At 43.0% G+C, this 25,857-nt stretch overlaps 1 protein-coding gene across 6 annotated transcripts in view; it reads left to right on the plus strand.

Moving 5' to 3' along the window:
- LOC101172706 (plasma membrane calcium-transporting ATPase 1-like) overlaps nt 1–25,857 on the plus strand; it is a 99,903-nt gene that overhangs the window by 69,134 nt on the left and 4,912 nt on the right. For 4 of the 6 annotated variants that reach the window (XR_002873270.1, XR_002873271.1, XM_023954793.1 and 1 more), the window contains 12 exons: nt 3,047–3,261; nt 3,343–3,585; nt 3,769–4,010; nt 4,101–4,338; nt 7,530–7,709; nt 9,624–9,711; nt 9,835–9,941; nt 13,245–13,436; nt 14,063–14,276; nt 14,364–14,575; nt 15,957–16,064; nt 18,831–19,013. Coding sequence is in view for 4 of the 6 variants with exons in the window: in XM_023954793.1 (XP_023810561.1) it covers nt 3,047–3,261; nt 3,343–3,585; nt 3,769–4,010; nt 4,101–4,338; nt 7,530–7,709; nt 9,624–9,711; nt 9,835–9,941; nt 13,245–13,436; nt 14,063–14,276; nt 14,364–14,575; nt 15,957–16,064; nt 18,831–19,013 (2,222 nt within the window). In the remaining 2 variants the exon portion in view is untranslated. Of the gene's footprint in view, nt 1–3,046; nt 3,262–3,342; nt 3,586–3,768; nt 4,011–4,100; nt 4,339–7,529; nt 7,710–9,623; nt 9,712–9,834; nt 9,942–13,244; nt 13,437–14,062; nt 14,277–14,363; nt 14,576–15,956; nt 16,065–18,830; nt 19,014–20,589; nt 20,801–25,857 lie in introns of all 6 variants that reach the window. The other 2 variants (XM_023954796.1, XM_023954795.1) reach the window with 1 other exon arrangement.

Consider the following 25,857-nt stretch of genomic DNA (forward strand, 5'->3'; position numbering starts at 1 on the left):
GGGTGACAGTCTGGACTGCTTCAATGGAGAGTGAAGGTGACAGGCTGGAGGCCTCAGAGACATGAATGCAGGTGTTTCTCCAGTCAGAGGTGAAGACATGAAACTGGGACAGTCAGAAACAGGGCTCGGTCTGGCTTTGTGGCTGTTTGCTGCACTGAAGGACAACTGATACCTAAAAGTTGTTCTTGCTAATGATTGTGTGACACAAACGCAAAGACACTCAGAACAGAACTCTGAAGGTGTTTGTTCTAAAAAGACCCACTCCAATGTAAGTTGTGCTTTTAACATGTTTTTGAAGCAAATTTCTAATGATGGAGACTTTATGTAAGAACATTAAGATTAAAACTGCATTTCTCAAACTCAAACTCAAACTTTATTTATTTATATTGCGCCTTTCATTTTGGTTAAAAACACAAAGCGCTTAACATAAAAACAGATAAAACAGTCATAAAAAATGAAAGTTGTTCAAAACAGAAAACAAAGGACAATCCCACAAAGAAGGTACCCCTCCCTCACCACCCCCCGCCCCCATCCCCACCCACCCAGTTACCCCAGTAGAACAGTGAACAGAAACAAATAACTGCAGTTGAAGAAGGTCTGGCTTGGTACTGCTGTGAGGAAACGATATCATGGGGATCCATTCATTCCAAGGCCCAGCCGGACCACAGGGGCCACTACCGCAGCGCCCGCCCAACACAGGGCAGCCCAGGGCCCCATCCATGGCTATTAGACCACAGAGTGGGACCCCAGCCCGCCCAACCAGAACGGGCACCACAGCAACGGCATGCCCTACAGGTCAAGCTGGTGGTGCCCAAGAACGATGGATCCCCCAGAGGAAACACTGGAGTAAAAAACATCAGAATAAAAAATAAAAATGATCATGAAATAACAACAATAAAAATAGAAAAAGATAAAAAATAAAATAAGATATAAGAATGTTAGTAATTAAAAAATAAAAAACGTCAGTGATTAAAACATAACCTAAGTCTCATTGGTAAAATAACAATAAAAAGATTTGCATATTAGAAACAAAGATAATAATAGTCCTTACAAGAAAATAAATAAATAAATAGATAAATAAATAAATAAATAAACAAATAAATATGTAAATAAATACCTCAATTAATAAAATAGATGAATAATAAAAGACATAAGGAATGATCAAAGTCATATAAAAGCCAGACTAAAAAGGTGGGTCTTGAGCCTCTTCTTAAAAACCTCTACAGTCTCTGCGGCCCTGAGGTTCTCCGGCAGGCTGTTCCACAGGCGAGGACCATAATGGCAGAATGAAGCCTCACCATGTGTCTTGCTCCTTACCTTAGGGACAACTAAGAGGCCAGCGCCAGAGGACCTCAGGGTCCGCGAGGGTTCGTAAAAATCCTCAGGGTTCTGAGGATTTTTTTTTTATTCAAATCATTGGGAATCAGGAGCAGATGATAAAATGCCGTTGGAAGAAGATAATTTTGTGATGTAGAAAATATGCTGAACAGGACCACAAGCTTCCTGCTCAGCCCCATTCTGATACATTCAGACTGTCAGACAATAGTTTTGTTTTCCTCGTCCGAGCTGGAATCGGGATCTAAACTGTACAGCTGATTAGCTCCAATACTGCTCACCATTTTTGTTGCACCACTAATATTAGGCTGGGATTGTGAGGGGCTGTAAGTTAGCGGGAGATTGTAAACAGATAGCTAAGTAAAGGTGATGGGATAGGGGGCGGGGTTTCTGCATGCCAATTATAGCTGGGCGATATGGCCAAATAAAAAACTTCTCAGGCTTTTTCATTCCAAATTCGATTTTTAATCCATTTTTTCTCCCTGCTTTTATTTTCTTTAACAAAATTCCAAATGATGGAAACTGCTGCACAAGGTTGAGGTGGAGTCTTCAGAAACAGAAGTATTCTTCTATTTCCATCACTTCCATTGCTCTGCTTTTATTGGGGCCATGATGCATTGCAGAGTTGAAGGTGTTCTGTCATTTCAATCAACCTTAATCTTCTGGGTTTTTGGGGCAGTTTGACAGGCGGGAAGGGAGTTAGTCACAGACGGGCCTTAGGGACAGCTGTCTTTCATTAAAGGACAGAAATGGGATTTAGGCCAAATCACAAAAAAACTGTTACTGAGATGACTAAAGTCACTTATTTTACAAAAGTCTGAAAGAAAATGATAGTTTCTCTTTATGATCTCCTCAGGTGCTGTAGATTCCTGTTTTGTCATTTGAAATATTTTCTGATCTCATAAATTTGGGGTAAAGCGTGGAAGGTTTAGATTCCAGATGGATCTCTCACTAAAATTAAAACCAAGGCACTAAGGATCAAAGGAAAAAGCTGTTTTTGCCTTTTGTCTGATTAGCTCAATCTAGTTAATCCCTCTGCAAGTTTTCCATAGTGAGATTAGCAGGTGAAGCAGAGTCCAGTCAACTGGAAGACTCCTATCGTTACTGTGATGTATTAAAGACCTTTTAACTTGTAGAGCAAAACATTTAAAGGAATAAAACTCAAAGATGTCTTTCACACCCAAATGCTGCTCAGTGTTGAGTTTGCTACTGCTGCAGGTTTTGTTTAGAAATGTGTTTTTGAGTCTGGCCTAATCACCTACCTTGGTTGCTGCCAGCCGCCCCCTGTTCTCTTCAGGTGTCAGTACGTCTCAGCCTCTGTAAGCCACACCCACAAGACTGCTCTTATGGACCTTCACTCTAGAAGCATCACATACTACGGACCACAGCATTATTTTAGAAGCTCTTAACCAGTTTCCTGGGATTAAAGATTATGTTCATCTCCCACTGTCTATATCAACCATGTGACTATCAGTACTGCAGATGCATCTGTTTATCTCTATAAAGATGACACAAGTACCAATTACAACTATGCAATTACAAAGACACTCAAAGTTTTTGTCACGCTATCACAAGCTCCAGTCGTCAATGTATTATATCCAGTCTCACTTTTCCTACTCAAATTGGTGACAAAAGTCGAATTTCGTCATTTAAGGCTTTATTTTTGTGATTTGAATGTAGTTAAAAGGAGCCTTGTGCTTGTTTCCTACAGGACTATTCATGTCCGCTATGACGGTCATCATCCTCATCCTCTACTTTGTGATCAACACCTTTTTGGTCCAGAACCTGAGCTGGGTTGCAGAGTGTACGCCCATATACATCCAGTATTTTGTAAAGTTCTTCATCATTGGGGTGACAGTGCTGGTGGTTGCCGTCCCTGAAGGCCTTCCTCTTGCAGTTACCATCTCTTTGGCTTATTCAGTCAAGGTACACAAGATGAGAACTGGAAAACCATGAATCCATATCTTTTTCTTTCAGATTTCTGTAAGCTCATCCTTTGTCTTTCAGAAAATGATGAAAGACAATAACCTGGTACGTCACCTGGATGCCTGCGAGACCATGGGCAACGCCACGGCCATCTGTTCCGATAAGACCGGCACTCTCACCATGAACCGCATGACTGTTGTTCAGGCCTACATTGGGGATACACACTACAAAACTGTCCCAGAACCTGAAGCTATCAAACCAGAAACACTAGAGATGTTGGTCAACAGCATTTCCATCAACTCAGCATATACCACCAAGATTCTGGTCAGTTTTTTCCCTTTCCAGCCCAAGACAGACTTGAATAAAGAGAAAGTCACTCCTCAAAAACAGACTAAGAACAGTTGTATGGAGTATTTAGTAAAAGCTCTGAAGTGACAAACTGTTTTTCAAATGAAAAATCCAAAGTAAAGTCATCTGATGAAACTTTGAATGTTTGTTCCTTTGCAGCCTCCAGAGAAAGAGGGCGGTCTTCCTCGCCACGTGGGCAACAAGACTGAGTGTGCTCTGTTGGGTCTGGTGCTGGGGCTGAAAAGAGACTATCAGCCTATTAGAGACGAGATCCCTGAAGAGATACTTTACAAAGTTTACACCTTTAACTCCTCCCGCAAGTCTATGAGCACGGTCTTGAAGAATGCGGATGGAAGTTTCCGTATGTACAGTAAAGGAGCGTCTGAGATTGTCCTAAGGAAGTAAGTGTGCGTGTGTGTGTGTGTGGGGGGGGGGGGGGTGACGGGGGGGCTTTAGGCTTGACGGACCTCCTTTCTTTTTTTCTCTTCGAGGTGTTCTCATATCTTGGATGCTCAGGGTCAGCCTCGTGTCTTCAAGATGAAGGACCGAGACGAGATGGTGCGGAAGGTGATCGAGCCCATGGCGTGTGATGGACTGAGGACCATCTGTGTGGCCTACAGGGACTTTCCCGCTGAGGCTGGGGAGCCAAACTGGGACAATGAGAATGACATCCTGGATAATCTGACCTGCATTGTCGTGGTTGGCATCGAGGACCCGGTCAGACCTGAGGTACAGCACACCGCGCCCTCAGCAGACATACTGTAGGTGACAGGAGGTGTTTGCCTGTGGAGGAAGTTTGTTTCTCTGCAGTGTCGCCTCATTTCTTCTATCCAGATAGATGCATGGACTTCTCTCATAAATTTGGAATTGAGTTCTTGAAAAGTCAAAAAGAATCTTCCGGAAATGCTGAAACATTGAGTTTATTGATTGTTGTTGATTGTGAGGCGGTCATCCTTGTAGTCAGCATTAATTCAAACGTGAAAGTGTTGACATGAACCCGGAGTGTCTGGAAGGGAAAGTGAGTGTAGTAGGGATGAGATGTGTCTGTGGCAGAGGCATCACACAAACCACCGAACTTTTACAAATCAGTAATTTTTCCTACTAAACCTAAAGAAAACATCTATCAAGTTCAGGTTTCCTGTTCCTTCACTTTGGTTGTTGGCCACATGCTGTCCTACCGTGGAGCTGGAGAGAGTTTTTCAGTCCCATCAATCCAAAGATGTTGGTTTACTGGTTTGTATTAAAGCTGGGATTGTGCACAAACGTCACACATTGTGTGTCGGTGGGCTGGTTCAAAAACGGTGACACTTATAACCTTTGACGGCTATATTTATGTTGAAGATACTTATGAAACTATTTCATGAAGAAGTACTCCACATTAGGGGTCGACTGATTATCGGCCAATATTTGTTATTTTGATGTACATCCGGATCGGTCTTTCTTTTATCCAACGGGCCGATATTGAAGTGGTTACCCCCCCTTTAATTTTATTTTAAAAAGGCTAGCATGAGGGTGATGCTCTGTGGGCGGGCACAACTGTGGCCCCTCCCTCCTCTGCTCAGCCCCAACGTGAACAGCGATTTGAGCGGCTCTCTAAGAAGTGAGAACGGTTCTTTGCTTCATCCTCATCAGTCCAGAGTGATCACACCACAGCGAGGTCTCTGCAGCGTACGGGCCCAAATGAGGCTGTTTGGTTGGGGAACATGCCGATCAACTTTGCTTTTTGCACCACAACCTTTGCTGCTTAACCCTCAATAAAACGTAGAGCACATTTAGAAAACAATATGAAAAGCATAGTCTGTGTTTTATTCCCTCAAGGCAATAAGCAGCAGGAAAAAAAACTGTTTTTGTAGTTTTTGTCTTGGTTTGGTAGATAAAATATTACCGTAACTGGGACTACTGACAATCTAATAGTCAATTTGTCTCAATTTTTTTTAAAACTTTGTTTTAGTTACTTGATAAAACTTTAGGGAGCTATTTATTTATTGACATTTTCATTTGACCTTATAAGACAACCACTAAGGATGCTGCTGGGCCTGTTGCTTCCTGCACTTCTAGGAGCTATTTATTTGCTTTTTTATTGACTTTAATTTTTGGTGTTTATATTATTCTAAATCTTGATGCCAATATTTTCCCTTTTACACCAAATAAATATCGACTCCAAATATCGCCTATCTGCGTTCTTGGCTACTAATAATCTCATTGGTATTGGTCCGGGGGGGAAAGGAATAAATAAATAAACATATTGATGAATCTGTATTCCAGATCTAGAGTTTTTTAGCCCAAACAACAATCTATGGTTTAACTATTGACTCTGGAGCTCATGAAGTCCTTTACAAATGGAATGTGATCAACAGTTTAGTCTTTGAAGGGACCGCCATGCCAAAATACCGAGTCAACTCCTACAGTCACGCCCATTTTCTGCACTGAATCCTCCTTTGGCTTCAACGCTTAGAGGCTCTTTGGGTCGAGGATGAGAGTTCTTGGAGAGCTTGGTAAATTCAGCTCAGGAGTCCTTTGCGAATAGAAACACTCCCATGTTTCATGATCATGCTGGGATGTCGAATTTGCATAGATTTGTGAACAAATGTCAGGCCTGCTGTTACCCTCCTGCAGTCAGGAGGGAGTTGGAGGCATTTTCCAGATGCTAATGCACTCATGCCTTTCCCGTACAACAGAAATCACAGAGCTCTGCTAGTACTAGAAGTAGAAATCAATGAGTTCCCAGTTGTCAGGCTCACATAGACTGTGACTTTGTTTTTAGCAATCTGATAAATCAATGCCATGACCCAGCTTCACTTATTGAGCAGAGAGCAGCAGCTGTACAGCACACAGACTCCAAAACCAGATCCTGTGCAGGCCATATGTGGGGTTTTTCAAGGAAAAGTAAAATACTTGACTGAAATACTTCATAAAAAATATTTGAAAGGAAAAACCTGAAACTTGTTTTTGAGTTTTCTGAGACCAAACTTTGCTCTGATCTGGAGTCCAAAGAACAGTTTCTTCAGTGTTTCACGTTAGATATCAGTGCTGCTATGTCAGGGCTCTGCAGCCTGAAGGCCTGGAGCCACCTGCATCCTCTATTGTTGCTCTTTGGCTTTGAAGAAAACTGCTAACGATTTCATTAAATGAAGGCTTCGTAGCTTTAGTTAATTTGTTTTTGTCACTTTCTGTCACAGAACAGGCAGACGACTGGTTCCAATTGCAGCAGGTTTATTAGCTCAGCTGAAAGTCCACAAAGCTAAATCAGGGTTAGGCAGGTGGGGGTCAATAATGAGCATGAGAGCATCAAAGGAGAAACAGGAGAAGTCAGGATCCAGGCGAAATTCAGGGTCAGGAAAACAGAAGATCCGATCCAGATCCAAAGAAAGCAGAGTGAAACAAACAATACTTCGCACTGAGTTTGGCTCAGTACAGTGCTTAAGTAGACTGTGATTGATTTGGGGAATGAGAGCTGGGAGATGTTGTACGTCTATAACTCTGGAGATGGTTCCCGCTGGTGACCAGAGCTCTAACCTCTGACACTATTCTTTCTTTTTGTTAAGTTTGAAGTTTTCATTTAGATTTCGATTTTTAAAAAGTCAGATAACTGAGAAAAAAGATGTACAATAAGCTTCAAGCACATATAGACATAAAGTGGATTCTACACCAGTGCTGTCACATTTATGTTCAAAAGTAAAAGGATAACGACTAAAATCATGATAGAAAATGTCACGTTTGACTTTCTTGCTTTTTTAACTGAAGTAAATCTGCTGCAACAGACGGATCTGATCGGACACAGCCAGGTTCCTGTTTAAACAAATGAGAACATCTGTCTCATCATTCAGCTTTGCTTTTCCCATCATGACTACAACTTGTGGGGATCTCACTCTGTAATAAGCTTGTTGAGGTTTTGCAGCTGTTCCTTCGTCTGCTTTCAGGTGCCAGAAGCCATTGCAAAGTGCCAGCGTGCAGGAATTGATGTACGAATGGTGACTGGAGACAACATTAACACGGCTCGGGCCATCGCTACCAAGTGTGGCATCCTGCAGCCCGGGGAGGAATTCCTGTGTATTGAGGGCAAGGAGTTCAATCAGCAGATCAGGAACGACAAAGGAGAGGTGAGATGACCAGGTGCTGACATATTATCACAGTTCATTCGGATCTATAAAGTTTGTTTAGGAAAAAGGTGCGTTACAGGAAACAGTTTTTTTCTGTGGGGGGCCTTATGACCCTCTCTACTGCTCCAGCTGATCTGCTTTGGTGTGTTTGAACTGTGCTGAGTCAAAGGTCATTGTCTCCTTCCTGTAGGTTCATTTTTCTGTCGTCTGTCTAAAACCCCGCCTGGCAGCATTTCAGTTGGAGATGGACTTCTTTGTATTTTAAAGCAGCGGGAACTCCAGCTAATGTTTACCATAAAGCTCACCAGCTTTATCTTCTTCTTCATGCTCATGTTCAGACACGAAAAGATGCCTTTAAGGTTAAGGAGTGTCACAGAAAACGCAATAACGTCAACGTAGAAGCACATTCAATGAAACCACAAGAGCACTGTTTTTAAAAAACATCTGAGTCCGTTAGGAAGCTGCTTCCATGTGTGAGCTCAAAGCCGATTTACCCTTGTTGGTTCTGACCCGAGGTTCTGCAGATCTCAGAGCTCTGCTGGATTTGTGAACTCCAGGTATTCTGGCATATGGATCCCAGATCATTAAGGGGTTTCTTAACCCCCCCCCTGTTGTCTAAAGAATATGAAGGGTCTTGTTGAACTTTAGCTTAGTATGAACAAAGCTTCTCTTGAACCCCCCCCCCAACCCTGAAACAACAGAGTAGAATTTGGAGAAGTATTTTTTTATTTTTCTACTGCAGATGTGGGGCAGGGTGTACACAAAATAACCGCAGCACTCACAGGAACTCTCCCCTGCATCACTAACATGATTTTCCAAAGAATTTTTTATGTTTTTGGTCAATTGCAGGGAAATCCTGATCAGGTTGTTTTTCCCCCAATTCCTGGTCATTTGTATATGCAAATATCCAGTTCTGAGCCGATACTCGTAATACATTAAAAAAAACAACAAAGACAAACTAAAAAGATCCAGGTTGACCTGTAGTTTTATTTTATTCACTTTATTTTATCATTTACGCTTAAACAGTCGACTTAAAACCGTCCTCCTAGTTCTTACTGTCTTTTTCTGGCTGACAGACAGGGTTCCCTCTTGAATTTATGAATTTGGAAATAATATCTTAAAAAGTCTTAGATTTTGATATCTGAGCCTTAATTTGTTTGTTTCTTATTGAGCCTGTATGCAGTTGCTGCAACAACCGTATTTACAAAGCTGGGATCAATAAAGTATCCTTGTCTTATCTTAACAATTGTGCTGTTTGAAAGTTCTCCGTCTCATATTTATTGTCAAAAAAGTAATTTTTCAACCACAATATTTTTGATGGAATAATGTCACTAATCAGTCGGTATGCACAGAATCCTAAAAGCCCACCGCCGGTTTAAAGAAAGAAGAGGAAAGGGGGCGTTAAAGCATCACAGCGCAGACCCCAAACAAGAGAAGACGCGACAGCTTTAATCCTAAAATGGAAATAAATGAATAAATGGGAAATATACTGAGACATTGGTATTCATTTTTGAAATGCATGACCTTAAAAGAGTTTTCAATTTAACCAAACAAAGCGTGTAGTATCCTTGGATAAAAAAGACTTTGTTTTTCTCGATGTGCATTCTGCTGCGCTTTACGGCTGCGAAATGTGGAAATCCGTGACTTCTACAAGGGTATGGATCTGTGATGAGAATCTTTAATTGTACAGCGCTGATTAGAACGATGAAACAAATCATCTGATCGGGATGCAATATCTGATATTGATCAGGTCTGAAACCACACGATCCGGCCCGATTTCTGATCACATGATCAGAACAAGACGTACCGAGCAAATCGTCTCAGATGTTTGGAAGAAGGTGTGATGTTACCTCATCAAGGGGGGGAGGGGTCATGACTTATCGGACACATGCTGATGCTCTCACAACTTTCCAGGTGGAACAGGAGCGTCTTGACAAAATTTGGCCCAAGCTGCGCGTTCTGGCTCGTTCATCACCGACCGACAAGCACACTCTGGTGAAAGGTGAGCTCATGGTGGGGCTGGGAAACACCCGCTCAGTCCGCATGTGGTGCCGCTGCGTGCAGGTTGACTTCAGGTCGCCTGATGTCTTAACGGGAAATGAAATCTGCATCTATTTTTAATCAGGCATCATTGACAGCACGGTGGGAGAAACACGACAGGTGGTGGCAGTGACAGGGGACGGTACCAACGATGGCCCCGCCCTCAAGAAAGCTGATGTTGGCTTTGCCATGGTAAACCATTTCCTCTTTTTTTAAACATTTCCTGTTTTGACTGATGCCTCTTTGTCTCTGTTCCATTTCAAAAGTCATCACCTCTGTGTCAGATCCATCGCTGCTGTAGTGCCGCGCCACGCCGCGCTGCATGCGTGGCCCCGCAGCTCGACCGCTGTTACGGGTTCATGGACGTTTGGAGGGAAATGACATTTTTGATCAATAAATGCTGGGCACGAACATGTTCAACACCCCAGGCTGTCTTCATGCCACTGCTTTTGTTTTACACACATCAACAGACAGTTGAGTCTGTTTGACAAAAACACTCAGGTCTGGAGACACTGAAGGTCACGCCTTAGCTCCCTGTGCCTGTGACCCGTCCCACTGAATGTACTGATGAAGTCCACAGACACCTGTTTCATGAGCAAAGCTTTGGGTTGATAGAAAGAACTTGTTTAAATGTGTAGATTTATCACTTCTACTAGAAGACACTTTGGTATTGTTGCTAAATTCTAAAGTGTGTCTTAACAGGCTGATGCTTCTCCCGTATCAGCGAAACGCCGCTTGTGTGTTTAACTTCTGAATGAACTGGCAGAAGCCGTCTAAAGAATGACAAGATGCATGAAGCTGAGCAGAGCATGCTAAAGCTTCAGCAGCTCCTGTTTGAAACAAACTTGTCTCAGTGGGAGCATCGACAGTAGCTCCCTCGGTTCATCCTGTGTTGAACTGAAATACCTGTTTGTGTTTCCTGGATAAATGTGACCAAAAATGTTCATGCGGAGCAGCTTGTGACTCCTGTGAGGACTGCTGCAGAAATGTGATGGGTCTGAAGCTGCCTCTTACTCAGCAGCATGAAGAACAGCCCTCCACACTTGTGCAAAAGCTGTGGGCTCATGAACATCAGCTGACTGTCAGCTTTGACCTTGACTTTGGGAGGAAAGTCGTCTGAACAGCAGACTCTCCTGCAGGCACTCAGCAGCTGCTGTGCTGTCAGACTGAAGACCTCGAAGAAGTCCTTCCAGATTCCAGAGGTGTACTAAAGCAGCAAACCCTCGGGGCTCATGTATCCCATATGAGCATTTCCTCCAAATGGTCTTATTCAATTCTTGCCCGTCTTGACAGAAATAGTTGAAATCGGATCTGTGCGCCTCTGTTTTGTTAGCCAATCGGTGCACTGGGACACCACAGCATCTTTCGCGACGCCTCGCTTTTTCTTTGTGTGAATGAGAAGAGTCTGCATCATATTGGGTCTGGCCATGGTTCATACCGCTCCCAAACCGGATCATAACACGTCAACTTCTGGACAGCAGCAACTTCCCTGCAGGCGAACATGATCAGACTTCTCAGCCACACATTTAGCTGCAAACCCACAACGTTTTCACATCACGTGGAACATCTCTGGTCCTTTGGAATGTCTTTTTTGACTAGCACACATCACCATGGTTACCTAAAGTTGTACAGCAGAGGTGGGTAAGGATCTTAGGCTTTTTATTGAAGACGTGTTTTAGCTTTGAGCATGTGCTAAACAATCCCACCTTTAGTCTTCAGAACAATTGTTGCGTTGGAAGGCTGGATTTAGCTCCAGTCAAGATAGATAAAACCGTGAAAAATGAATATTTATTATAGGGTATATTTATATAATATTTACATTGATTGCAAATGGGATTAATATGTGGTTGAAAAATCAAATTTGATCATATTGGGGATATGTATAGCCACCCCTCTTCTGCCCCCCTATAAAAACATACAGTATATCCAAATTTCTTTAGATCCTCATTTTGTTGTCTTCATAAAAGCAATCATATTTTTTTTCCCTGTATTATTGGGTTATTTAAACCGTTAACATTTAACGACAGTATCTTAATTCTTTCTATTAGCACGGTTATTGAGATATTTGTAAGGCAGTCCAATACAGAACATAAACCTGAACTATTTTACAACAAACAAACACTAAACAATGTGGCTTCCACATGAGGACATGCGTGTCCATCCATTTGGGTCCCTGTTGGTGGGTGGAGGGTAAAGTGCCCATTTCTGCTTGGGCCCCTCCCTGAAAGCTACACTAGAATTGTCCAACATTTTGTGTCTTTTAACATGGATCACTTCTTATACATGGCCTGAACTGAAAAAAAGGTGCTGAGCCAGGAAAAAAAAAAAAGCAGATCCCGATTTTTCTTGTTCTTTTTCCTCCCCTCTCTTTTCTTCAGTCAAAAAAAGAAATTAAATAAAAAAAACACTCATCTCCGTGTCTTGACTCTGAAGCTCTTCTGAACTTTGTCAGCTTCTGCTTCTGTTGACCCGTCTCCATGGTGACGCTGCTTCCAGCCGCTCCGCCGCTGTCACCCTGGTGTTTGCTCTTGCAGTCTCTGTTGCTTGGATTCCCAGGCCTTTCAGGTCCTCCTCTGTTTCGTAGATCCTCAGACCCGTTTCCAAGTCCACTCGCATCTTTGTGTACGGCGTTTCTTTCATCTCCGAGCAGACTGACTCCAGATCAGTTATCCACGTTTGTGCCTCTGCTATCTTCATATTTTGATTTTGCAGTTTTGAAGAATATCTTCTCTAAAATCCGCAGGCTCGTCTTTCAAATTCTTCTTGACCACGAAGGCCCAAAGGGTCTTACAATCACAGTCCCATTCGCACACACATTCACACGCTGATGCAGGTCTGCTGCCATGCAGGGCACTAACTTGTAACCAGCAGAAGCATAATGAAGGAAGGAAAGCGCTACATAAGTCTGAGATGAATTCAAAGGATGCTTCATCAACAGAGAGAGTGAGACCAGACTTGGGTTGAGGACGTTCACTCCAACTCGCACACTCTTTAGGTTCATTCATTTTTGGTGAACTGTTGGTAAAGTCCATGGCTTTGTCTGGTATTTGTCATAAACACAAGACAAGACATGGGGCTACAGCTTAAGAAACATTTGACTGAAACAGCAAACCTGCTGATCCATTTAACATAAAAGGAAGCATGCAAGCAGCTGACTCGGTTTATATATAGTTGGCACTGAACTGAAAACTTCACATTTCATAGGTTACAACCGTTGAGAGCGATAATACACCCTTGAAAATGAAGGACACTATCACGATACCCATCATTATCCAACTATTGTTGAGGCCCTGCAACTTTGACCCCTTTTGTCGTATCAAATTCAGAAAGGCTACCATGTCATGAACAGCTGATACACAAAACCTGCTAGCATAAACACACGTGTGACCAAGAACCTTCTCTAGCTGTCCACCCAGGAGCCTGATGTAAACTCTCTTTCTAGCTGATCCCAGAGATGTTGAACAGAGACAGTTCAACTGTCCTCTCTTGTTTTAGGGAATTGCTGGCACGGATGTTGCAAAAGAGGCGTCAGACATCATCCTGACAGATGACAACTTTACCAGTATTGTGAAGGCCGTGATGTGGGGGAGGAACGTCTACGACAGCATCTCAAAGTTCCTGCAGTTCCAGCTGACGGTCAATGTGGTGGCTGTGATCGTGGCGTTCACAGGTGCATGCATCACACAGGTATGGCTTATCTCGTACTGCGACTGAGACTAAAGAAATTTTACCAGGAAACAAGCGGTTCTGCACAGAATGAAGGCAAAGGTGGTTGTGTCGGTCTTTATGAATCCTAATGTGCCTGGAATCAGACACCGTAAACAGAAACATTCTTCAGGCTGTGCATTAATTGAAAGGCTCACAGCTGGTAGGACGGATCGCTAACTGCTCTGCTGCACCAAAAGCATAAAGCAAGCTAAGATTCAGCCTGAAACCATGGCAACACGTTGGCAGCATAACCCTACAGTGTTAAATGGGCCTCAGCATGTCTGAGGTTTATGTGCTGTGATTAAACTCACTGATGGTGGGGGTGCCTGGTCACAGATCATTAAAAGCAGTTCATGTGTTTCTACTGACAGAGGTGGGGGTGTGTGGAAACTTCATTAAGTCAGTCTGTGACCTCGTACTCCGACCTCATCTTTGAACAAACAGAAGACCTAATGTGCACAAACTTGTGTTCTGATCTAATCCTGTAATCCCAATTACCCATAAATATAAACCAATAATAATGGATTGGATCAACCCAGCCCTACTCTTTAGGACGCTACTCTTTTATGTGTCACTCTATTGGAAGGTCCTTCTCTTTCTGGCAGGACTCTCCACTGAAGGCCGTCCAAATGCTGTGGGTCAATCTCATCATGGACACTTTGGCATCTCTGGCTCTGGCCACAGAGCCTCCTACAGAGTCCCTGCTACTGCGTAGACCCTATGGCAGAGACAAGCCTCTGATCTCCAGGACCATGATGAAAAACATCTTAGGTCATGCCGTCTTTCAGCTCATCATCATCTTCACCCTCCTCTTCGCTGGTGAATGACCGACCACTGTGACAAACGGAGCTCCGCCCATTGTTCCAGAGTTCTACCATGCTAACATTTGTGGTGCTTGCCTCTTAGGTGAGGTTCTGTTTGACATCGACAGCGGTCGTAACGCTCCTCTCCACTCACCGCCGTCTGAACACTACACCATCGTGTTCAACGTGTTCGTCATGATGCAGCTGTTCAATGAGATCAATGCCAGAAAGATCCATGGAGAAAGAAATGTCTTTGAAGGCATCTACAGGAACCCCATCTTCTGCAGCGTTGTCCTGGGGACCTTTGCTCTACAGGTGCTCAGTCATCATCATCCTCACTCCATCAGATACATTTAGGCTAGGGCACATTACACATTCCATACACATCCTCAAGATGCAACAGATGTTGTTACAGGAATATTTAAAGACTGAAATTGAGGCAGCTTTTCCCTCTTAAATGATATTGGGAAACGTTCCTTGACAAAGGCCCTGGTTCAAATCCCAACTGGGTTCTTTCTGTGGAGTTTGCATGTTCTCCTCGTACAGGTGTTGGTTTTCTCAGTCTTCCTCCCACAGTCCACAGACAGACATGCTGCATTCTCGAGTGTTCATTTTCTTTGAGTGTTCTTTCCTTCAGTTTCTTTGATCAGCCACTTCCATGTCCACTGCCAAAGTTCTGCGTCATCACAGAACTTTGCACAAACGGCAGACGTAGAGAAAATAATAATGGAAAACCTGAAGTCGGCCTTAATGAACATGGAGGCAGTAACCCTTGTGCTATCCTAGGCACTTTAACATTGGGAGTTGGGTCATCTAGACCCCACTAGACAGTGTTCTGAACCTTTATTCTTCAATGATTTGTGATCTTCACTGGTGTCCATGGATTACATGAAATCTTTCCACCTTTATCCACCTTTGTCATGGTAGGAATAACACGTCAAAGTAAGGGTGGGGTCATCTAAGATAGCACAAGGGTTAAATAGTTTTTTGTGTATTCAATAGTGGCTTTAGAGTGTGTTGTAACTTATTTTTGTGTCATTTTTCACATTGTTGTCTGATTTCTAATAAAAACAGGGTATTACGTGGACCAGGTTCACACTTTGCACGAGGTTGTTGCTTCAAAAATAAAGTTAGAGTTTACTCATCGCCATTTTCAAATAGTAATTTAATTACAATTTTGATCCAGTAACTAAATTACTTTTTAGAAGTAATTTACCCAACACTGTCCATAGAAACATAGTCTCTCTGAAGAAGGTGGAGCCTTTCAGATTTACAGTCAGCCCAGAAGTTGTTCCAGACTTAGCTTTCAGCTCGTCTGTCTAAGCTCATGCATGCTGCTAGTCCTTTGTAAAGACATGACGATCCTATCAGCAGAGATGATGAGGACCTTTTTTTGGTTTGTAACTTTAGAAGAACATCTGGAAAATCAAAGAGGAACTATAATACCAGAAAGGAATCAGAGAATCAAAGCATCAAGAAATAAAAACCGGTGAATTTGGTGTGAAAATCAGTAGAAGATCCATCTGGATCACATGATGCGTTGAGGGACTGCCGTTGTTGTTGGGTCTCTGACCAAACATCTGTTCTCCCTTAGTGAAAGCCTGAATGCCAGAGTTAAACAGCGTGGCAGTGGCTAAATCCTGCTAACCTTGAGCCTCTCTGTTTGTCATAAACATGCTTGTTGATGTCCTCTCAGATAATCATTGTGCAGTTTGGAGGAAAGCCCTTCTCCTGTACGGCTCTAACTATCGACCAGTGGCTGTGGTGCATCTTCATCGGCATAGGGGAGCTGCTGTGGGGACAGGTGAGTCTTTTCCCTGTGAAATCTGACTGCGTGGGGGGGGCGTTGTGGAGGCAAGAAAGGCCTGTTGCGCGCTGCTGTAATGTTCCCCTCTCAACCATTGCCATGGCAACTACTTCTGCACATGACAGCAGTGTCTAATAAAGTTTGAAGCTAAACAGACATGTGAATACACACAACACTCACAACGACACAGATACACACTCAGGCAGACACACACAGATCTACTGACATTGGTATTATTCGTGGTTTTGATTGTTGTTTTCCAATATATTGATAAACAACTTTTGTCTGCATTTCAAACCTTTTGCCGATGCCGTATTTTCTGCAGTGATGAGGATCACAGTCATGAAGGTTATCCTCAGACCTAAGCATTAACAAAACTACACACAGCCCATTTTTTCTTCAGCAGCAGGATGCTTCACATCATAGATGGTGTGGATAAACCTTGCTCGGAATGTTGTTTTAGTTTTGTGAGCTGAAATTGAGCAACAGTAATGATAATAGTAGTATTAAATCCAGAGATGAGAGCTTTAAAGAGACATTCCTGATCATAGTGCGGTTAGACTGAGAGGCTTTACCGTCTTATCACTCCTTACTGTATGTGAAACATCAAGAGTGGGCGCTGAACGCTCTCCGTCCTCCATCCTGGTACACTGATGAGATGAAGTCCCCCCTGCTGCTGTGAGGATGGCGTGAAGAACTGGAGGGTCACAGCTGCTCTTAGGAAAACAGTACATTCACCTCCATGGGGGTATTCCAGGAAGCATGTTTAAACTATCCTGACTTTAAGCCTTGAACTCTGGCTAAAATCTGCCTGAACTTGCTTACTCTGGGTATGTCGGTTCCAAAAGACCGGATATGAGTTGGCTTAATTACGCTTGACTCAGTAACCCTGGGTTAATGCTCGTGCACAGAAGGTACATGAAGACATTCTCAATAGATCGCCGATTTCTGGAGTCACCATGGAAACGCGTGGAGAAAAAAAAAGAAAGCGGGACACTTGAGACGGAAGTGAGACGGAGTCTGAGATTTTAATGACGGCGGATAAAGATTATAAGTCCATCAAAAAAGTAACACGGCTGCATCATTAAAAAAAAAAAGAGTTTCTGCTTAGAGAAAAATAACAGACAAAGTTTCTGATCTTGTTTCCATTTTCCTTGTGACGCATATATATATATATATAAATTTCTTCTATTAGTAACAAATTAGTGAAATTCATTCAACCTAATTTCTTACATCTATAAAACTCAATAATTGTTTATACAACTCAAATTTACGTATTTATCTAACTAAATGTCAGATTACTCCATTAAGCTTTTTTCCATCTTAATTACTTATATTTCTTGAACTTTCATATGTCTAAGTTTGAGCCGGCAGATATGCTCATTTTTATAACAATAAAAACGATGGAAAAAAATACACGAAGTGCAAAAATTCATTAAAGAATTTTCCATCATTGTCATTATAAGATATGCTGGTAAGGGTGCTATATAAACTCATCATCCTCTCCTTCACTCTCACTCATGGTGAAGAGACTTGAGCATAGTAGGACAAAATAACTCGGCAAAACACGGTAAAACACAGTAAAACAGCTAAAAAACTAAACTCATTTGGTCAAAAACCCACACTTAAACCCAAATCTGTCCAGACAGGCAAAGGGAATGATATCCCACAATCCCTTGCGGTGCCGATCTAACAGCAGCATCAAAGTTACACCTACTTAATTTATTTAATTTGAATGAAAGGAAAATAATTGTCTGAAAACTATGTGTTATTTTTAAGGTGACAAAAAAAATGATTTAACTTAACTGAAGCAAATAATTAAGTTGGATCAAAGTAAAAAAGTTTATCTTTCTAACATCCATATGTGGTCTTATCACCCTCTCATGTTGGAAAAAGTATTATCTGAGCTTCTTCATCCACTAAATCCTCTTCAAATGGACACGCCATGCTGCTTCACCTCTCTGAAAACAAACTAACCTTCAACTAAACTGCTCCGGACCACGTTATGTTCAGAGCATGAGTTGCCATGGCAACTTGACCTACCCTGAAACATACCTCTGTTTCTGGAACCGAAAGCTGAGGTTATCAACTTCCTTAGCCTCAAACTTATCGTGGGAGCTAGCATAACCTGCTTTCTGGAATACCCCCCAGATGCGAGGAGACGATGTTGATGTCGTCCTCTGACAGATTTGCTTTCTGCTCCTCCTAGCTTGAGTTTGCTTTCATTTAATCTACAGAAGTTTCATAAAAGAGGGAAATGACCCAACATTCAGAAATGACTGATAAACCAGGACAAATTAGAGTGAGAGAGGTGTTAGGTCCACCCACCTGTCAGTAAGAAAAGCACCACATTTGAACCCCTAAGTAAATCAAAGCAACTGATTGAAGGGAGGAAAACAAAGTTGTTATATAAAGGACTTTTTTTGATGCCAGGCTGCAAATATTTAGGTTCTGCTGTAAAATCAGACTTCATTATCCCTGGAGTTAATGAAGAACTGGCTGGTTTGCCACCAGCTTCCAGTGGTCTTCTGAGGAGCTGCAACATTTGATTCTTCCTGGGGGGGGGTTAGGATCCTCACAGTGCTCCATTTGTAACTTCTCTGAGAGTTCACGAGAAACCAGCTGCTGTAAAAACTGGTTATGCCTCCAGTTAAAAACGTGCACGTCTATGCTACAGCACACTGTGAAGCACAGGTGTATGGATCTGTCACTACGGTGCTGAAGACATGAAGCTTCCTGACTGACTGTTGCTTCAAACTGCAGTTCATATCGGCCATCCCCACACACCACCTGAAGTTCCTGAAGGAGGCAGGCCACGGCATCACAAAGGAGGAGATTCACAAGGAGAACATGACGGAGGACACGGATGAGATCGATCATGCAGAAATGGAGCTGAGGAGAGGCCAGATCCTCTGGTTCAGAGGTCTGAACCGCATCCAGACTCAGGTACAGCTCTCCTGCCGTCCCAAGCTGTGCGAAGGTGTGTGATTTGAACGTTTCTGAAAACGGGGCGGAGCATCTTCACATGTACAGGTTTGGCTTGTTTTAAATGATAGGTGGTGGTCAATTGTTGTCAAATAACTGGAGCAGAGAAGGCTTCAGCTGAGATTTCCAACACTGGATCTGCCTCCAAGAGAAGAGATGGACAAGAAATAAGATTCTTTTATCTCCTCAGAACACGGATGAAAGACATTGTCCAGATCTGAACCAGGAAAATTAACACTACAAACAGCAGCTAAAGTCAGCACAGCTAACATTGCTGGCAAATAACCAAAAAATCCCAGCATGCAGGGTTTTTCGTGGAAATCAATTTTGTTTTTTAGCCAAACGGCTGAGGTTTCCACTTCCTGTGCAGCAGTTTGGAGGTGGGGACGGTCCTCGTCTCCCTCTGTCCAACACCCGAGTCAGAGAGGAAAAAATGCTCACAACTCAGTCTGTCACAGGGAAACACACATGAGTGCACACACAAATGCACAAACAGACATTCATCCATGCAAAGATCTCACACACTCACACAGACAGAGTGCAGCTGCTAATAAATTGACGTCAGTTTTGACCACATTCATATTTGTCATAGAACAGATTCCTCGTGAATTCTTCTGAAAAGTATTCTATGAGCTGCATTTGTTGTTGGTGGAGCTGTGAAACCTTGAAGCAAAGCGTTCATTCTTATTTACTGTAGAACATGCTAACAACCATCCGTGTATTGGGGGGAGCAGGTGAGAAAGGGCTGTCAGCTCATCAGGTTCTTATCCTGCCACGGTCCCCCCTCCCTGTTCCTCTGTTGTCGGGGGGGGGGGGCGTCGGAGGAACAGGTGATTTAGGCAACTTTTAGGCACCTAGAACCTGTTCTTAAGCCGTTTCCTCCTTCAAGCTTTGACTCCAGCAGATGTTCTGCTGAGCGGCCTGGCACTGCAGCTCTGTCCAGGACTTTGTCAATTCAAAGTCATCTTCCTCCAGATTTGTAGCTTCTCTCTTCGTTCTTTGTTTGTGTGCTAACGTTTTCTTTGCACACAGCAGAATCCTGCTGAAGACTGCGAACGCTCCACTAGCAGACGAAACTAACTTTTCCTCTGTTTTCTTTCTGTCCTCCTCCTAATGAAGTCACGTGACACATCAAAATGGGGAAATGTTCTCAGAGATCTATATTTTACCCAAAAGAAGCACAAATATTTGCTGTTTCAACTCACAGTAACCCAGAATCCCTGCTTGATGTGTCGGCTTGGATTTTAGGACGACTGACCTTTCTTTCTTAGTGTCTCGTGCAGATGGAGAGGTCTGCCTGCAGAGCAGCTGGAGGCTGGACGGACTGAGGGTTCAGCTTCCAGCTGCTCTGTTTAGGGTAAACTCATGTTAGAACCACAAGGACACTAAGTTGTCTGACTGTCTCCTGAAAAAGCGTGACTTCACACGTGCTCCACTCTTTCTGTGTACTTGGGCGCTGCCTTTCTGCAGAGTTTCCTCCTGGTTTGTATCCTCTTTCCTGCTTTCTAACATGGTGTTGTGGCTGTCCTCCCTTCAGATGGATGTGGTCTATACCTTCCAGACGGGCCAGGCGGCGGTCTCTGGCGCCCTGCGCCGCCAGCCGTCTGTTGTCAGCCAGCACAATGATGCCACCACTGCCAAATCTCTCTCTAGCCCCACCCATGTAGGGCTTAGCTCCTCCTCTTCTCTCACCAACTCAGCTGGGGCTCCACCCCCAGCTGCTGCTGCTTCCTCCTCCACTGCAGGCAGTGAGTCTGTGACTAGAGGCCAGCTAACACGGCGCTGCACCGGCTGGACTCAGTTTTCTTTGTTTGATCGCTGCATGTGTTTCCCCGCAGGGGTCTGCAGGTCCCGCCCACAGCTTCTGATCAGTAAAGCCCTCAGTTTGCACTGAGGGTGGAAAAACTGTTCAGATTAGTGAAGGAGTGTTCCCTTTTTAAGGAAAGGGAACACTAAACGTCACAAAATTCTAAAAGAAATTCAAATTTTTCTCCAGAAAACAGATCTGCAACTTTTTTAAGTACTGAAAACACTCAATCAGGCAACATGTAGAGATCTGCACATTCAGATACAAAGGGCTGGACCAAACCTCTCCTCATCTCACCAAATCAGATGAGTTCAGACTTCACCTAGACTGGCGACATCATAACTGAAGTTCTGTGGTTCATGATGTTCTGCAGATCCCCTGATCTCTTCACCTTCACCCTCTGCAGCAGCTTCATTGTTCTGTAAACCCTCCACCTCCTCGCTGTCTGCCTCCGGCTTCTCCTCCTGCATGTTGTGGACTTTGCTGTCAGTGTTCCATTAAGCCTGATGAGACTTGCTGTCTTAACGAGTTATGGCCATGAAAGCTGGCGTGGCCTCAGCAGAGGAGGAGGAGGAGGCTCTGAAGCCATCTCCTCCTCCTCCTCCCTCTCCTGGCAGGCAGATCATTTGTGGGTTAGGCCTGGACAGGTTCAGCCAGTCAGCCTCTGCAAGTCTCTGATGGTTTAAAAGCCAAGAGCATTTGAACTTTTGTGTGTGTGTGTGTGTGTGTGTGTGTGTTTGGGGGGGTGTGCTGCAGTGCTGTGCTTTCAGCCCTCCTGTGGTATAGTAACAAAGAGCTTTGAACTGCAGGGTTGTTAATTATAGTGAGGAGTGCCTGCTGGAGCGTGTGGATCAGACTGATCAGCTGCAGCCATGGATTCATCAGAGAAAAGGACTTTAGGCAGAAAGCGGCTGGTGTGATTACATAGCCCACAGTGGAATGGCCTGCCCCCCCCCCCCCCCCCCCCCCCAGTGGCCCTTAAAAAATGTTTTAAAGTTAAAGTCATGCTCTGGTACAGAGCATTGACTGTATTGGAGCATTGGACTTAGTAACCCCCCCCCCCCCCTTCTCTATAGACTTCTATATAGAAATAAACAGCTTTTAATCTTTCTATTGGTTAATCCTATTTCACAATTATTTTCTGTAATTTAAGGTATAAACCAACCAATCAGATGCCTCGGTAAAAGAAGATGGCCCAAGCGTTTGATTGGCAGATTCTCCAGGGCCTGCTTTACAGTAGTAGGGGCGTGGCCTTCTAACAAGCTCACTCCTGATTAGTGAGAGTGGTTGCCATTGAAACGTTGACTCAGACCGATTTGGACCAATGGCTGCCTACCAACGATTTCTGGTACATGGTGTATTTTGTAGAAATGACCACTGAATTGACTTTACTTCGTCAGAGGTGGAAGTTGGTCATTTTCTAATGGTGACGTCAAACTCGCTCGCTCCACTTCTCAGATACAGTCAGTGGTGCAGAGCAACAGTCTCTGACTGTCAGGCTGGACACTCCACCACTAGGCCCCTAAAGAGTAAAGAGCTGAACTCAGCAAATGTGTTTTTACTTCACACATTCAAATATTTTGCAAAAGTTGTTTCTGTCAAACACAGTAATTCTTTAGAAAATAGTTGCTGGGGCTGCCTGAGCTGGGAGCGTTATGTGGAAACACACACAAAAGCATACACACATACAATCTGCTGTGTGTGTGCTTGTCTGTGTGTGTCTATGTGTGTACATTTCTTAAAGGTGTGGATTTTTTGTTTTGCTTCCTGATCATTTTCAGGTTTTTGTTTGTGGTTTTTGTGCTAGGTGGTTGTTGTGTGTTTATTGTGTTGTGTGGTTGTTGTCATTGTGTTGGGTGTTTTTGTGTTGTATGGTTGTGTCGTGTTTTTTGTGTTTAATGGTTGTTTTCATTGTATTGTGTGTGGTTTTTTTTTCGTTTTGTGTTGTATGGCTGTTGTCATTGTGTTGTGTGTTTTTGTGTTGTATGGCTGTTGTCATTGGGTTGTGTGTTTCAGTGTTATATGGTTGTTGTCATTGGGTTGTGTGTTTTTGTGTTGTATGGCTGTTGTCCTTGTGTTGTGTGTTTTTGTGTTGTATGGCTGTTGTCATTGTGTTGTCTGTTTTAGTGTTTTATTGCTGTTTTCATTGTGTTGTGTGTTTCAGTGTTGTATGGCTGTTGTCATTGTGTTGTGTGTTTTTGTGTTTTATGGTTTTGTCTTTGTGTTGTCTGTTTCAGTGTTGTATGGCTGTTGTCATTGGGTTGTGTGTTTCAGTGTTGTATGGCTCTTGTCATTGGGTTGTGTGTTTTTGTGTTTTATGGCTGTTGTCATTGTGTTGTCTGTGTCAGTGTTGTATGGCTGTTGTCATTGTGTTGTCTGTGTTGGTGTTGTATGGCTGTTGTCATTGAGTTGTGTGTTTCAGTGTTGTATGGTTGTTGTCTTTGTGTTGTCTGTTGCAGTGTTGTATGGCTGTTGTCATTGGGTTGTGTGTTTTTGTGTTTTATGGCTGTTGTCTTTGGGTTGTGTGTTTCAGTGTTGTATGGCTGTTGTCATTGTGTTGTCTGTGTTGGTGTTGTATGGTTGTTGTCATTGGGTTGAGTGTTTCAGTGTTGTATGGTTGTTGTCTTTGTGTTGTCTGTTGCAGTGTTGTATGGCTGTTGTCATTGGGTTGTGTGTTTCTGTGTTTTATGGCTGTTGTCATTGGGTTGTGTGTTTCTGTGTTGTATGGCTGTTGTCATTGGGTTGTGTATTTCAGTATTGTTTTTGGCTGTTGTCATTGGGTTGTGTGTTTCTGTGTTGTATGGTTGTTGTCATTGGGTTGTGTGTTTTTGTGTTGTATGGCTGTTGTCATTGGGTTGTCTGTGTTGGTGTTGTATGGTTGTTGTCATTGGGTTGTGTGTTTCAGTATTGTATGGCTGTTGTCATTGGGTTGTGTGTTTCTGTGTTGTATGGCTGTTGTCATTGGGTTGTGTTTTTCAGTATTGTATGGCTGTTGTCATTGGGTTGTGTGTTTTTGTGTTGTATGGCTGTTGTCATTGGGTTGTGTATTTCTGTGTTCTATGGCTGTTGTCATTGGGTTGTGTGTTTCTGTGTTGTATGGCTGTTGTCATTGGGTTGTGTATTTCAGTATTGTTTTTGGCTGTTGTCATTGGGTTGTGTGTTTCTGTGTTGTATGGTTGTTGTCATTGGGTTGTGTGTTTTTGTGTTGTATGGCTGTTGTCATTGGGTTGTCTGTGTTGGTGTTGTATGGTTGTTGTCATTGGGTTGTGTGTTTCTGTGTTGTATGGTTGTTGTCATTGGGTTGTGTGTTTCTGTGTTGTATGGCTGTTGTCATTGGGTTGTCTGTGTTGGTGTTGTATGGTTGTTGTCATTGGGTTGTGTGTTTCTGTGTTCTATGGCTGTTGTCATTGGGTTGTGTGTTTCTGTCTTGTATGGCTGTTGTCATTGGGTTGTGTATTTCAGTATTGTTTTTGGCTGTTGTCATTGGGTTGTGTGTTTCTGTGTTGTATGGTTGTTGTCATTGGGTTGTGTGTTTTTGTGTTGTATGGCTGTTGTCATTGGGTTGTCTGTGTTGGTGTTGTATGGTTGTTGTCATTGGGTTGTGTGTTTCTGTGTTGTATGGCTGTTGTCATTGGGTTGTGTGTTTCTGTGTTGTATGGCTGTTGTCATTGGGTTGTGTATTTCAGTATTGTATGGCTGTTGTCATTGGGTTGTGTGTTTTTGTGTTGTATGGCTGTTGTCATTGGGTTGTTTGTTTCAGTGTTGTATGGTTGTTGTCTTTGTGTTGTCTGTTGCAGTGTTGTATGGCTGTTGTCATTGAGTTGTGTGTTTCTGTGTTCTATGGCTGTTGTCATTGGGTTGTGTGTTTCTGTGTTGTATGGCTGTTGTCATTGGGTTGTGTATTTCAGTATTGTTTTTGGCTGTTGTCATTGGGTTGTGTGTTTCTGTGTTGTATGGTTGTTGTCATTGGGTTGTGTGTTTTTGTGTTGTATGGCTGTTGTCATTGGGTTGTCTGTGTTGGTGTTGTATGGTTGTTGTCATTGGGTTGTGTGTTTCTGTGTTGTATGGTTGTTGTCATTGGGTTGTGTGTTTTTGTGTTGTATGGCTGTTGTCATTGGGTTGTCTGTGTTGGTGTTGTATGGTTGTTGTCATTGGGTTGTGTGTTTCAGTATTGTATGGCTGTTGTCATTTGGTTGTGTGTTTCTGTGTTGTATGGCTGTTGTCATTGGGTTGTGTATTTCAGTATTGTATGGCTGTTGTCATTGGGTTGTGTGTTTCTGTGTTGTATGGCTGTTGTCATTGGGTTGTGTGTTTCTGTGTTGTATGGCTGTTGTCATTGGGTTGTGTGTTTCTGTGTTGTATGGCTGTTGTCATTGGGTTGTGTGTTTCTGTGTTGTATGGCTGTTGTCATTGGGTTGTGTATTTCAGTATTGTATGGCTGTTGTCATTGGGTTGTGTGTTTTTGTGTTGTATGGCTGTTGTCATTGGGTTGTTTGTTTCAGTGTTGTATGGTTGTTGTCTTTGTGTTGTCTGTTGCAGTGTTGTATGGCTGTTGTCATTGAGTTGTGTGTTTCTGTGTTCTATGGCTGTTGTCATTGGGTTGTGTGTTTCTGTGTTGTATGGCTGTTGTCATTGGGTTGTGTATTTCAGTATTGTTTTTGGCTGTTGTCATTGGGTTGTGTGTTTCTGTGTTGTATGGTTGTTGTCATTGGGTTGTGTGTTTTTGTGTTGTATGGCTGTTGTCATTGGGTTGTCTGTGTTGGTGTTGTATGGTTGTTGTCATTGGGTTGTGTGTTTCTGTGTTGTATGGTTGTTGTCATTGGGTTGTGTGTTTTTGTGTTGTATGGCTGTTGTCATTGGGTTGTCTGTGTTGGTGTTGTATGGCTGTTGTCATTTGGTTGTGTGTTTCTGTGTTGTATGGCTGTTGTCATTGGGTTGTGTATTTCAGTATTGTATGGCTGTTGTCATTGGGTTGTGTGTTTCTGTGTTGTATGGCTG

Source organism: Oryzias latipes, chromosome 5 (assembly GCF_002234675.1).
Source record: "Oryzias latipes chromosome 5, ASM223467v1".
NCBI classification, from domain to species: domain Eukaryota; kingdom Metazoa; phylum Chordata; class Actinopteri; order Beloniformes; family Adrianichthyidae; genus Oryzias; species Oryzias latipes.